The sequence below is a fragment of the Octodon degus genome, unplaced genomic scaffold, assembly GCF_000260255.1.
Source record: "Octodon degus isolate 3935 unplaced genomic scaffold, OctDeg1.0 scaffold00010, whole genome shotgun sequence".
Classification (NCBI taxonomy): domain Eukaryota; kingdom Metazoa; phylum Chordata; class Mammalia; order Rodentia; family Octodontidae; genus Octodon; species Octodon degus.
The window spans coordinates 8,706,296-8,719,869 of record NW_004524586.1 but is presented as its reverse complement, the minus strand read 5'-3'; the positions used below and the strand labels follow the sequence as shown (position 1 = coordinate 8,719,869).

Sequence of the window (13,574 nt, the reverse complement as noted above, 5' to 3'; positions counted from 1 at the left end):
AATATTAAATTTATTGAGACATCATGAGGTTTATACAAGTTACCTTTGACCTCTGCATTTACAAAAGATGCTAAAGTGATGTCCATTAGCTCCTACACATTAGTTAGCATCTTGCTACTTGGGTAACCTCGGTCACTGAGATTGCTGCAGAAACATTTTGAACTTCTCAAAGGGCTGGCAGCCTAGTGGGTTTTCTGTGATATAATACATCCTCTAGGGTCCTGCATATGAGGTAATACTATCTGTTGAAAAATGATATTATTTTTCTTTCTCTGAATTATGTATACATTTTTGGTGGACTCTGTATAATATTTTCCACTGATGGTCCTCAAGGCTAATTTCATATCTTGGTTATTGTTATCAGTCACTTTACATGTTTTCAAGAACAGATTGATGTTTAATGCATGTGTTTATTTGTGGACTGTATAGTAAATGATTATCAAAAGTAAATCATTAACATTTTCAGTTCCACCCATGTTGCTGGAAGTGACAGAACTTCAGTTCTGTTTAGTGTCAAGAATATATATTACATTGTCTATATACACCACATTTTTTTCTTTTTCATATACTACATTTTTGTTTATCCATACCTCTGTCAATGTACACCTAGACTGACTTAAAATCTTTGTTATTGTGAGTAGTGCTGAAATGAACATGTGAATATAGACTTGTCTTCATCATGCTTGATTTCTTTTGGAAATACACTCAGTAATGGAACTGTTGAGTCATATGATAGTTCTGTTTCTAGTTTTTGGAAGGTCCAAAATCCCATTTTCCATAATAGCCACACTAATGTATAATTTATTCTCCTTAAAAAAAATAAAAAATTTCCCTTTTTCACATTCTTGTCAGCATTTTTTATTTGTTGTCTTTTGGTTGTAGTCATTCTAAAGGGAGTGAGATGATATATCATCATGTTTTGATTTGACTTCCCCAGTGACAAATGAAGTTGAACATTTTTTCATATACTTGTTGGTCATTTATTTGTATTGTTTTGGGAAATGGCTCTCGGGATCATTTGCCCCATTGAACTGTTGCCACAAACTTGGATTGGTTTACTGCTGCTAAGTTGAGTTCTTTCTCTCTTGTGATATTTACCCATTGCTGGATGAATAGTTTGGAAATATTCTATTCCATTCTTTACTATATCTCTCTACCATGCTGATTCTTTCCTTTGGTGTGTATGTGGAGCCATATTTGCACTCTTAACATAAATATCTTTTATTCCTGGTGTAAAATCTTTTAAAATGTACTATTAGATTTGACTTGCTAGTATTTTCTTGAGAATTTTTTTGCATATATGTTCATCAGGAACATTGTTGTTGTTTCTTGTGTCCTTGTCCAGGTTTGGTATCAGGATAATGGTCATACTGTAGAATGAAATGCAAATGTTCTTGTTATTATTTTTGAATATTTTGAGAAGAATTGGGTTTTGTTACATGAAGATGTGGTAACATTTAGGAGTGAAGCCATTCAGTCTTGGACTTGCTTTTATTGCATGACTTTTATTACTAATTCAGTTTCTTTAGTCATTATTTGTCAGTTCAATATGGTAGGTTATGAGTTTCTATAAGTTTATCTATTTCTCTTAAGTCTTTGCAATTTGTTGTCATATAGTTCATAATAGTTCTTAACGATCCCTTGTTTTAGCAGTATGTCAATTGTTTGTTTTTTGAACTGAACAGTAGAGTTCATTTGGATCTCACCAGTTTTCTGCCAAGGTCACTTTTCTTTCTGCTCCACAATCCTACATTCATTAGTTATCCTTGGGGTTCTCCAGTTCTGTACATTTCCGGTTTTTCTTATTTTTCATGATCTTGACACTCTGGAGGAATGGCATGTCAATTGTAATGTCTCTGTTTTCACCTCTGCTTCTATTTATCTGTGCCCTCTTTCTCTTTTTCTTGAGTTGTCTAGCTCAGGGGGTTTAAAAATTTTGTTTATCTTCTTAGAAGTTCAAGTATTTCTTTCATGTATACTCTGCATTTCAGTTGCTTTGCTCATCTTTATTTCTTTCTGTTCACTAATTTTGGGTTCTATTTGGCCTTGCATTTCTTGCACATTGAAGTAAGTTGTGAGGTGTTAGTTTTAAATAAATAAATGCAATTTATTTATCTAAATACATTTATTTATTTATTGTTATACTAATGATTGGACCTAAGTGTTTGTTTGTATATTTGTTTGTTTATTTTGTATTTTAGGGAAGGTACTACAATGTGTTCAGGGTCTCACTACCAAATCGGACTCGTAGTGATTTGCCTGTTTATAGTCTTTTTGAGGGATCTCCATTCTGATTTCCATAATGGCTGTACCAGCCTGCACTCACATCAACAATGGAGAAGGGTTTCTTTTTCCCTTTGGCCTCTACAGCACTTTTTCTTGTTTGACATCTTGATGATAGCCATTTGTTCTGATATAAGATGATATTATTTTAACTTGCATATCTTGAATGACCAATGATGTTGAACATGTTTTTCATGTATTTATTTGCTATTTGTATCTCCTCATTTGTAAAGTGTATATTCATTTCAGAGGCCCTTTTTTGTTTTGGGTCTTTGAATTAGGGAGGCCTAAGTTTTAAGAATTCTTCCTATGCTGTAAATAGGAGTCTTTTGTCTGAGGGACAGTCTGCCATAATTTTTTTTCAATTTGTGGGTTTTCTTTTTACTCTGTTGTTGATTTCTGTGGATGTGGAGAAACTTTAAAAAGATGAGATCCCAGTTGTTGATTCTTTGAAGAATTTCGCATGCAGTTTAATTTTTGTTCATGAACTCTACCTACTCCTATGTCCTTAAAAATTCTAATTACTTTCTCCTCTGGAATATTTATTAATTCACTTTAAATATAATATTTAAGTTTTTGATCTATTCTGTCTGTAGTTTTGTGCATGGTGACAGACATGAGTCTAGTTTTAGCTTTCATCGTGTGGAAAGCCAGTTTTTCTAGCAGTGTTTGTTAAAGAGGCTATCTTTCTTCCATTGTTTAGCTGCTTTGCCAAAGATAAGATGGCTGAATGTTTTTGCAGTTGTGTCCCTTATCTTCTAATCTGTTCCACTGATCCCGAGATCTACTTTATTGCTAGTATCAGATTTGTGAGTTCCATGTTTTATGACCTTTTCTCCTGGAGGTGGGAGGACTAGAAGTCTGAGATTGCCTTTTGTTCCCTCCTTTTGTGAGTTTTGAAGCTCCCAATATTCTCCCTGACTCTAAAGCAATGGCAGAGGAGTGGGATGTGGGTGAGCAAGGCTCTCAGGAAAGCAGGACAGCAAGGTCGGCTCACAAACTCCTATTGTGTGGGGTGCAATGTGGCCTCCACCTTGGTGAGTGCGGGCAAGCCACAGCTCAAGAAGAATGATGATGATCAGTGCAGGCCAAATTCTTCAAGGCTCTCTTCGTGGTGGATTGGTGCAGGGTGGAGCTCACCAAGGCTCCTGCAGGTCGTCATCGGAGTCTTCCAGACTCCTGGCTTCATGTCACTTCAGCAGTGTTCCTGGGCAATGATGGGTGGCTGGTGATCAGCCACGCTCCAACGAGGGTGAAGGGTCAGGACAAGGCCCATCATGTGCCCTCAGCAGTTGTCCAGGCAAGGTGGGCAGCTGGAGCTCAGCTGTGCTCAGGAGTGTGAGGGGAAGGGAGGGCAAGGCCTCCCCTGTCTCTCTGGCAGTGTTTTGGGTGATGATTGCTGCTGAGAATCAGACAAGTTCTAGTGAGGTTGTTGGGGGCCAAGTGGGGCAAAGTCCAATAGATCCCCCAGCAGTTTTCAGGGTGAGCACAGAACTCTAGTGATGGTGGGGCAGGAAGGGCTCTCCATTTATTTTAATGACATTCTTTTGACTTACTTTTCAGGGAGTTTATGCTTTTCATTGTCTTCGGTTCTCTTGGTTTAGAGTCATATGATTTGAAGATGTCATGCTCTGTTGTGTATAGTTTTATTTAGCAATATTTTGTAGTGTTTATTTCACCATTTGGATCTAACTTATAAGTAGACTTTTTGATATTTTTTGCTATGGTAAGAAGTTATTTTCTTGATTTCATTTTGGATTATTAAATGCTAATGCATAGAAATATATTATTGTTGTGTAAGCTATCTACGTGTTACTATTGTAATTTGTAACTTTGCAGAATTTATTTGTTGATTCTTCGCTACTTTCTAATTAGGAAATCATGTAAAGTTGCACTAGATTGTGTATTACTATTATTCTCTTATTTTGTTTTGAAACTTTATTTGTCATAAATAAAAAAGATCATGTCATCTAAAAATATTTAAAAATACCCCACATAGTTTTATTTCATCTGTTCTTATCTGGATTTTTTTTTTGTTGTTGTTGTTATTTCTCAGTTGCTTGGCTGTTACTGCCAGTATAATGCTTAATGGAAGTGGTGAATGTAGGTATACGCAGTTCCTGACATCAGGGAAAAAGTATTCCAAACTTTTTTTTAGAGGGCATCTCAATATGGAGTTCAGATTGGCTTTGCACTTACTATGCATCTTTTTTTTTTTTTTTTTTTTTTTTATTTTATGGGAGGGTCTAGGACGTTCAGGGTCTCACTACTAGATCAGACTCAAAGTGATTCCCCCGGTTTACAGCCTCCTAAGAGCTGGGATTACAGGCGCATACCACCATGCCCAGTCTCAATTGTCCTCTCAGTACACCCTGGAGGCCGGCAAGCATGGCAGGCCCTGGGGATTGAACCCCTGGTCCCTGAGCCTGCTCGCAGGCGCTTTAATCTGCTGAGCTATTTGGCTGGCCCTTTACCATGCATCTTACGCTGACCTCAGACTCACATCCATTTCCTGATGTAGCTTCCCATGTATTGGGATTGCAGGCATGAACCAGCATGCCACACAAAAGCATTCCGTCTTAAACTGTTGAGTATCATGTTTCCTGTAGGTTTTTCATGTCCTTTGTCAATCATGCTTCAAAATTCTCTTCTGTTGCTAATTTTCTGGGTCTTTAAAAATCGCTAGAGGAAAAAAAAGAAAAAAAATATGTATACAAAGATAGGATAGATATACAGCTATTTTCTCTTAGTTCATTGAGAAGAAAGGTTTGTACTAATATTGTTTAGACAAGAGATAATGTCTACATCTTGTCCTCTGAGTAGCTAATGTGAAGACAACAATATGCAATGTATTATTATAATTGTCCTATAACCTGTTTTGCAACTGTTTCTGTGCCATTTTATCTTTTTTTCTCATTAAAATGAATAAAAAATTAAAAAAGTAAGAAAAAGCATTAAGTTTCTGCAGGACAAAAAAATCACTAGGATATTTAGTCAGTGAGATACACATGTTGAGATAACCATGTTTTCCTCTTAATGTACTGCATCATATTGATTGATTTATGTATCACCTTTGCATTCTTTTTCAAAAAAAATGTATTTAGTACGGGGCCTACAGGGTCTCACCACAGATTGGACTCGTGGTGATCCTTCCTGTGTTTCAGCCTCCCAAGTGCTGGGATTACAGGTGTGTGCCACCATGCCCAATCATGGCTCAATCGCCCTTTAGTGAGCCCCAGGGGCATGGCTGGCATTGCAGGCCGGGGATCGAACCCCTGACCTCTGCATCTGCCTAAGCAGGTGCTTTAATCTGCTGAGCTATCTGGCCAGCCCTGACCTTGGCATCCTTGAGAACAATGTTATTTGATCATTCTGTATAATCCTTTTAATTTGCTGTTGAGTTCTTCATGTTTTGTGGAAGCTTTTTGTATTAACATGTTCCAAGGATCACATTGTGTGATTTCCTCTTTATATGATATCTCAGTATATCTTTGGTAGCAGCATAACATAATGAAGCCTTCATTATGCCAGTTTAAAAATGATTCCTCTCTTTGATTTTTAGAAAAATTAAGAAGAGTCTTAGTATTTTCTTTCTTTCTTTTTTCTTTTCTTTTGCGGAACTGGGGATTGAATTCAGGCCCTTGGACTTGCCAGGCAAGCACTTATTCTACTGAACTATCTGCAGCCCTATTATTTTCTTAATTGCTCACTAAAATTCATTAATGAAACTCGGTGGTCCTCGCCTTGGTTTTTTGAGAGTTTTTTTTTTAATTCCAGACTTAATGTATGCTCTTGTTTCAATTTTATTTATATTTTTTATTTCCAATTAGGTAAGTTTTGTTCAAAGTATGCTCATATCCTTTAAGACCAATAGTAATGTCCCACTTTAATTTCTTATTCTAGAATATGAGTCTTCTTTTTAATTTTCTTGGCCACTGTATCTAACATATCATCAATATCATTGATATTTTAAAAAACAGCTACTATTTCCATTAGTTTTATGATTTTTCTATTCTCTATGTTGTCTGTTCTACAATCCCTATATGTTTTTGCTCCTAGTAGTGTGAGCTTAATGCACTTTTTTGATTCTAGCTCCTTATGGTGTAAAAATTAAAGTAGTTTATTGACTTGAGGTCATCCTTTCTTTTATTTATTTATTTTTTTCATCCTTTCTTTTAAACGTAGGTGTTTGTAGCTACAAATATTCATCTGAGCCTTACATATCCCCAAAGTTTTGGCTTGTGGATTTTTCATTTTTTTTTAAAGTGTATTTGTTATTTTTTTCTACCGGGTCTCGCTACACAGATTGGTCCTCCTGTTTGCAGCCTCCAAAGTGCTGGGATTATAGGTACGCACTGCCCTGCCAGTCTCAGGCCCTGCACCTGCCTAAGCGGGCACTTTATTCTGCTGAGCTGAATGGCCAAGCCTCCATGGTGTTTTCCCAAACCACACCTTTATATTGTATATGAAATCTTAATACAGACTTATGCACTTTTCTTTTAAAACATGGAGAATAAGAATTTAGGTTTCTTTTCTGTTAAAGAATTTACATTTCAAACACACTAATACTGCCTTTTATATTTACTTATGTAGTTACTTCTGCCAGCATTGCTTGTTTTTTTCCTATGACTTCTGGTACTACCTGTAGTCCTCTTGTTTCAACTGTAGACTCCCTCAAATGTTTCTTAGGGAGCAAGTCTAGTAAAAAGGAATTTCTTTCTAGACTTCTTTTATGATTTTGGTGAAACGTTTCTGTTAATTTTCTTGTAAATGTCCAGTGTGCGGCAAGTCATCCCTAACCCCACACCCAACTCGCTGCAACTACTATTCCATGCTGTTCTAAGTTTCAGATGCCATATATCAGTGATACCATATGGTGATTCCCTGCTGTGCTGGACCACATAATAAAACATAGTCTTCCTGGTATAACAGAATTTCCTAAATTTGACGTACTGAATGGTATTGAATTGTGCATAGAGACTGCATGGTCTTCATGCATTCATCACTGACAGACACTTAGGTTTTCCACGTCCTTTGTGAATTGTAAGTTCACATTGTGAATAATGTTGGAATAGGTACAGGAGTGTAGATAATTCTAAAATATATTAATGTCATTTCTTTTGGATGTATACCAAGTGGTTATAGTGCATTTTATGTGCATCTCTTATAGTATCACATAGATGGTGCTTATTGAGCTTCTTGGGAAGTTTTGTCCTGGGTTCTTCATATATTGTCCCTATCCAGTCTTTCTCATCTTGCAGGATTTCTTTGATGTTGGTTAGGCTGATGATATTCCACAGCTAATTTAGGCATGTTCAATTTGAATCATCTCAATTGTTCTATCTTCACATTCATTGGTTCTTCCTTCTGTCTAGTAACTCTGAACCCTTCTACTATTCCTTTGTACCTCTCTACTAATTATTTTTACTTTAGATACTGTACATTTTGGCATAAAATCATTTGTATCTTTTTTTGTAATTGTCTGCACACGGACAATTGCATTCCTACTTCCATCCTGGCATTTTCTGAACCTTTGCTTGTGGTTTGCATAATCTCTTATAGAAGAATTAAGACAGCTATTTTAGTGTTTTGTCCAATAAGTCCAATGCCTAGGACTCCTCCAGGACAGCTTTTGTTATGTCATGTCTTCTCAATTTGAGTTAACCTGGATAATTTGCACATTGTACTGTGGGAACTCTGGAAATCAGATTATTTCTTAACCTCAAGGTTTTTTCTTGCATTTTGGTGGCGTGTACAAGCAGTCTATCTAACCCCTTTTATAGAAATTCTTCTTTTTTATTTTCAAAAGAGATTACAAAATGGTGAAAGAAAAAGAAAATAAACATTAAAAAATGATACAATAGGAACAAGAGGAATTCCACTGTGGTGGTTGTATTACATCATATCTTCAAATTAGTTGGTTAGATTATCAGATATAAAGAAAATTGGGGAAAAATGAAAAAGAAAAAAAGAACAAGCTTTAACTGCTCTTTTAAAGAGAACAACAGAAATCAGCCGTACAATTATCCAAAGTATCCTGTATACATACATAAATATAACTTTTCCTCCTCTCTCTTTTGTGTTTTTCTCATCCCAGTTTTTCCTTCCTATTGAACACATACTTTCCCTTTCACAGGATCTATTGTACCTTTCAGGTTTTATTTACTCTTTCAGGTTCTTGTACTAGTGAGACAATATGATGTGTGCACATGCGGGTCTGATTTATTTCACTTACCTATATGATCTCTAGTTGCAACAATTTATGTATAAAAGCCTCAAGTGTACCTTTTTTTAATACCTGGAGATTTTTCTTTCTTGTATGGCTTTTAAAGTCTTTTAGCAGAAGCATAATTTTCAGTGGGTAATGATAGAGATTTCCTTTAAATGCCAGAGAAATGTGATTTCTTATTCTTTGTAGATTAACTCTGTGTTTGGACCACTAGCTATGTCATGTGACCTTCCCCCAGCCTGACTTTGTTTATGTGGCCAGTAGTACGATCTCACCAGAATTCTCCCATGTTCAATATTCTGAATGTGTTAATTTTGACAGTGCCAATAGCTTAATTACTGCTCTAGCACAGGCATGGGTATTGCGATTCTCTAGCTTAATTTTCAGCAATACCATGCTGTAATGCTAATCTTTTGCCTTTAGTTTGTGGCTGTGATAGCTGGGTGCTCATTGGGTATAAGACGTCTCACATAGCATCAGTGTCTCTGGGCAGGTGTCCAGGGCCTTACTGACTCTACTTCTCCCTCAGGGTTCCGGCTGGTCCATGGCAGCAGCCCCTGTGAGGGCTGTGTGGAGTTCCAGGTGCAGGGGGTGTGGGCACCCCTCTGTGCCACCCACTGGGACTTAGCAGATGCCACCGTCCTGTGCCATCAGCTCAACTGTGGGAATGCAGTGGCCACACCACGAGGGGCCCATTATGGGCATAGGGGTGCTCCTATCTGGCCAGATGTATTTCACTGTGTGGGAACAGAACTCCATTTGTTGGGCTGCCCATCCAGCACCCTGGGGGCGAAGCCCTGTGCCCAGGGAAATTCTGCGTCTGTCTCTTGCTCAGGTGGGTATGATTCATGCAGTGTGAGAGAGAAGCAGCTAGGTGGACTGAGGCACTAGAAGCTGGGCCCTGGGCAGAAGAGGGGGCACTCACTGAGTGATGAGTAAAGGAAATGTTAAAGTAGGTATGTTAACATGGTGTAGGCCAGACAGGTAGGGCTATAGTTGAGAGTAATTGTGGGAGAAGACAGTAAAAAGATGAGAGACACAGAAATTGAAGAGAGCTCAGAAAGAAGACACAGAGGCACTGATAGGTGGATGGCTAAGTGCCTGAAGATCAGCAGGAGCTTAGGAAGTCATATACTCCAGAATGGCTTCTTCTCATCCCTCCCAGGTCTCCCTGGAGCCCTTAGACTGAGGGATGGGCAGAGTCGCTGTGATGGTCGTGTGGAGGTCTCTCTGGATGGAGTGTGGGGCCGTGTCCTAGATGATGCCTGGGACCTGCGTGATGCCAGTGTCGTGTGCCGGCAGCTGGGATGTGGAGAGGCCCAGCGAGCCTATGACACAACTGCTCCTGGCCTTGGAGCTGTCCCGGTGGGGCTGAGCCAGGTGCACTGCATGGGCTCAGAGTCCCGCCTGACCCAGTGCAATGTATCAGTGTCCTTGCTGGTGCCTGCGGGGTCTTCACGGGACGTGGGTGTCGTGTGCACTGGTGAGTGTGGGACTCCACTCTTCCTGTGCTCTGGGCCCCATATGGTCTCTCATATTCTCACTTAGCCTCTCTTCAGGGAGCCTTCGGGTGCGGCTGGCTGGGGGCCCTGGCCGCTGTGCAGGGCGTGTGGAGGTGCTGCAGCAAGGCACCTGGGGCACAGTGTGTGACGATGCCTGGGACCTGCAGGACGCTCACGTGGTCTGTGAGCAGCTGGGCTGTGGCCGTGCCCTCAGTGCCCCAGGGGCTGCCCACTTCGGTTCAGGATCTGGGCCCATCTGGATGGATGAGTTGGGCTGCCTGGGCAACGAGTCTGCACTGTGGCATTGTCCATCACCAGGTTGGGGCCAACATGACTGTGGCCACAAAGAGGATGCTGGGGTCTTCTGCTCAGGTGGGTGCGAGGTCCATTGTGTCTTGCATGTCCCTGTTCTCCTGTGCCCTCCTTCCCAACTGGTCTCTCTCTGCAGAATTCACAGATCTCAGGTTGCAGAATTATGGACAGCCATGTGCAGGGCGGCTGGAAGTTCTCTACAATGGGACTTGGGGCGGAGTCTGTCGAACCCTGAGTGCCACCTCTTTGGGCATCCTGTGTGGGCAGCTGGGCTGTGGGCCCCAAGGGCAGCTGCTGGCCAGGCCAGAGAGTCAGTCTTCCCCTGACATTTTCTGGCTGGCCTCCATTCAGTGCAGGCCCAGGCATGACAGGTTCCTGTGGCAGTGCCCCTCAGCTTCCTGGGACCAGCATTCCTGCTCCCACCAGGAGGAGGCCTGGATCCTGTGTGCAGGTGAGCAGTAGAAAATTTGTTGATGCATGTGTGGGTGTAGCGCATGGTCACAGCCATGGGGCACAAGGTTTGGTGTGGCCTATCAGGTGTAGCATCCATCCCTGGCTCCTTCTCAGTGGCGAAGTAGGACTCCTGGAGTCCTCTTCTGATGATTCCACCTGGGTACCTGTGTGGGAAACCCTCAACCTGTGTCACTATATTTCCTTAAACCCAAATTTTTCTTCACATCTGGGAGCAAAAACTGCTTGCTATGGAGACACAAAGACAAAGGAAAGGAACACACATTCCAGAGTGTGGGATGAGCTTGCAAATACTAAGATGGGCCCTATTTCTACATGCAGAAAAAAATGCAGAAATTCCTGAGGTTCCTCCGCAGCCCCTTAACTGCTCATCCACTCTCGGCTGCACAGGTACCCTCTTTCTATGTTGCAATCTAGCTGTCCATGCAGTGGGGTTCCTGAGCTAAACATTGTCTTCTTTTCTAGAGGAAGGTTCACTACGCCTGCGAGGAGGTGATAACTGCTCTGGGCGTGTGGAGCTCTGGCACGCGGGCTCCTGGGGCACTGTGTGTGACGACTCCTGGGACCTTGCAGATGCAGAGGTTGTGTGCCGCCAAATTGGCTGTGGTCAGGCCGTGGATGCCGTGCATGGGGCTGCCTTTGGTCCCGGGTCAGGGCCTGTGTGGCTGGATGAGGTGGGGTGTCGTGGAAGCGAAGCTTTCCTTTTGGGCTGTCCTGCAGAGCCACTGGGATATGAAGACTGTGACCACAAGGAGGATGCAGGGGTATGCTGCTCAGGTGAGTGCAAGGGGAGTGAGTTTGGGGAGGGGACACAGGGAATGTGTTTCTGTGAGTCTGTTCTTTTCTACTGAACCATGCCCTCTAGCACAGGGCGTTGGTTTATGAGGTCCCATTTCGTGCTTCAAGCATAGGCTTATTTCCTCCCTGTCCAGTTGGGCTCCAGCCACGTGAGTTGTGACACTACTGCTAGATGTGGACAGGTCCATGCTGCAGGGTGCCAGGCACACTTCCCCTGCTGGGTGATCAAATCTGTAGTTTTCCTGCTTCTGTCTGGGGCACCTTGATCACGGGTAGGTGGCTCTGTCTCACACTCACTGTCTTCCTGCCTGTCAGTTCCCAGAGGGGCTGCAGAGCTGCTTGGGGAACAGTGCCCTGTCAAGGCTGTCCCCACCCCACTCAGGCTCTCTCGAGGTGTTCTGTTCCCATGGTGATGTGCACCCACTTGATGCCAACTGCTTTCTCTGTGTATCTGAGTAGGGAATGCAGTGTGGCGAAGGAGGTCTGGGCTGAGAATAGCCACATCTTAGGGGACTGCCTTCTGTGATGATGAAGTTTGGCTCTAGTTCGCAATGGCCTCTTGAGCACTGTGGTTTTTTCCAAGGCAGAACTGAGGATAGGGGTAGTGAGAGCCATCAGAGGTGTCCCTGGGCACACATGGGCACATCTGTCTAGGTTCTGCCTTAACACTACCGGGGGTAAGAAATCTACTTAGAATCTCTACCTGGACCTTCTACTTGTCCCCATTCATCTGGCACCTGCACTTGGGCTGTTGTTCTTTATAAAGTTGAACCATATCAGGGAAAGCATTAGCCTGTCTGGGTAGTAATGAGGCCCGGTTCTCCTGGGAGCTGCACCTTCTTTCTCCAAGGTTGAAATAACCTAAGATGAGGGACACAGTCCCAAAGACACACAGAACGTCTTGTCTTTTTGTTTGCCCCAATAGCCCCTCTCTTGGCCTCTGCATCTGTTACTGGGACATGGACCCTCCCGGAGATTGCCTGTGTGGTGCTTGGCTGCCTGCTGGGCCTCATCTTCCTGTGCGTGGGTGTTCAGTGGAGCTGCCGCAGATCTGCCTGTCTGAGTATGTGCACATGGCTGGACCAGGAAAGCAAGCCCCTATCCATAGAGTGTAGAAGACTCTTGGGAGACCCTGGCAATGGAAGGCCCTCCCTGCTATGGTCATCCTATTAGCCAGTGACTATGGGCTGTACTCATAAGATGTTGAGGAACTGGGCATCCTGAATTCATGTGTTAGTGTGCTTCTCAGATGAGTTGAAGCAAATAATCCCAACTTCTGCACCACAAATGGTGTTGACAACAGTCCATTGTGTTGCCATTCTTAGTTGGAGTTTTTAGGGTTAGATTCAGGGCCTGAGTTCCTCAAGTCTCACTAGTATGAGTACTTAGCTTCTGGGAAGGTGACAGCTTTCAATGGGGCTGATTCAGAGGTACCAGGTTTCTCTGTGTGCAGTAGGATCTAATATGCAATATATAATGGGGGGTACTCCTTAAGATTCTCATGTGCCCTTAACAGGTTTAGGAGTGTCAGAGCACCTGCCTTCAGAGGGTGTCTATGAGGACATCGAAACTCTTCCAGTGGCAAAGAATGAGGAGAGAGCCTCAGTGGCTGGAAACCTAGTGCTGGAGGAGGATTATGATGATGCTGAAGAACCCAAGGAAGACTTTGGGGGAGGAGACACATGAGGTGGAGACCGTTGAGCGTGCAGGTGTGCACCTGTGGGCCTTGGGTCCACCTCACTCTTCCTATTCTACAGCTTCAATAAGGAGAGCCCTGCTCAGGCCAGTGTTTACATTTCAAAGCTGAGAGCTGCCTCTCTGTGTCTATTGCCTTTTTTCTATGTCTGATCTGGTGCTTTCTGCTATCACCCTCTTCCTTTAAGGATGCTTTATTTTCCTTTGGGTTCCTTTTGTCATTTCCAAGTCTCTTTCCCATTACCTAGTTAATGATAATCTGCATGAGGTGCCTTGCTTGGATG

The 13,574-nt window shown here is 42.2% G+C and overlaps 1 protein-coding gene across 1 annotated transcript in view; it reads left to right on the top strand.

The window, feature by feature from the left end:
* LOC105740887 (scavenger receptor cysteine-rich domain-containing protein SCART1-like) overlaps positions 1-13,281 on the top strand; it is an 18,231-nt gene extending 4,950 nt beyond the window's left edge. Inside the window, exons 5-13 of the mRNA XM_012513397.1 lie at positions 9,042-9,347; positions 9,678-9,995; positions 10,072-10,386; positions 10,463-10,777; positions 11,119-11,187; positions 11,263-11,578; positions 12,408-12,427; positions 12,521-12,640; positions 13,091-13,281. Coding sequence (XP_012368851.1) covers positions 9,042-9,347; positions 9,678-9,995; positions 10,072-10,386; positions 10,463-10,777; positions 11,119-11,187; positions 11,263-11,578; positions 12,408-12,427; positions 12,521-12,640; positions 13,091-13,281 — 1,970 coding nt within the window. The remainder of the gene's footprint in view (positions 1-9,041; positions 9,348-9,677; positions 9,996-10,071; positions 10,387-10,462; positions 10,778-11,118; positions 11,188-11,262; positions 11,579-12,407; positions 12,428-12,520; positions 12,641-13,090) is intronic.
* Positions 13,282-13,574: the final 293 nt, after the last annotated feature.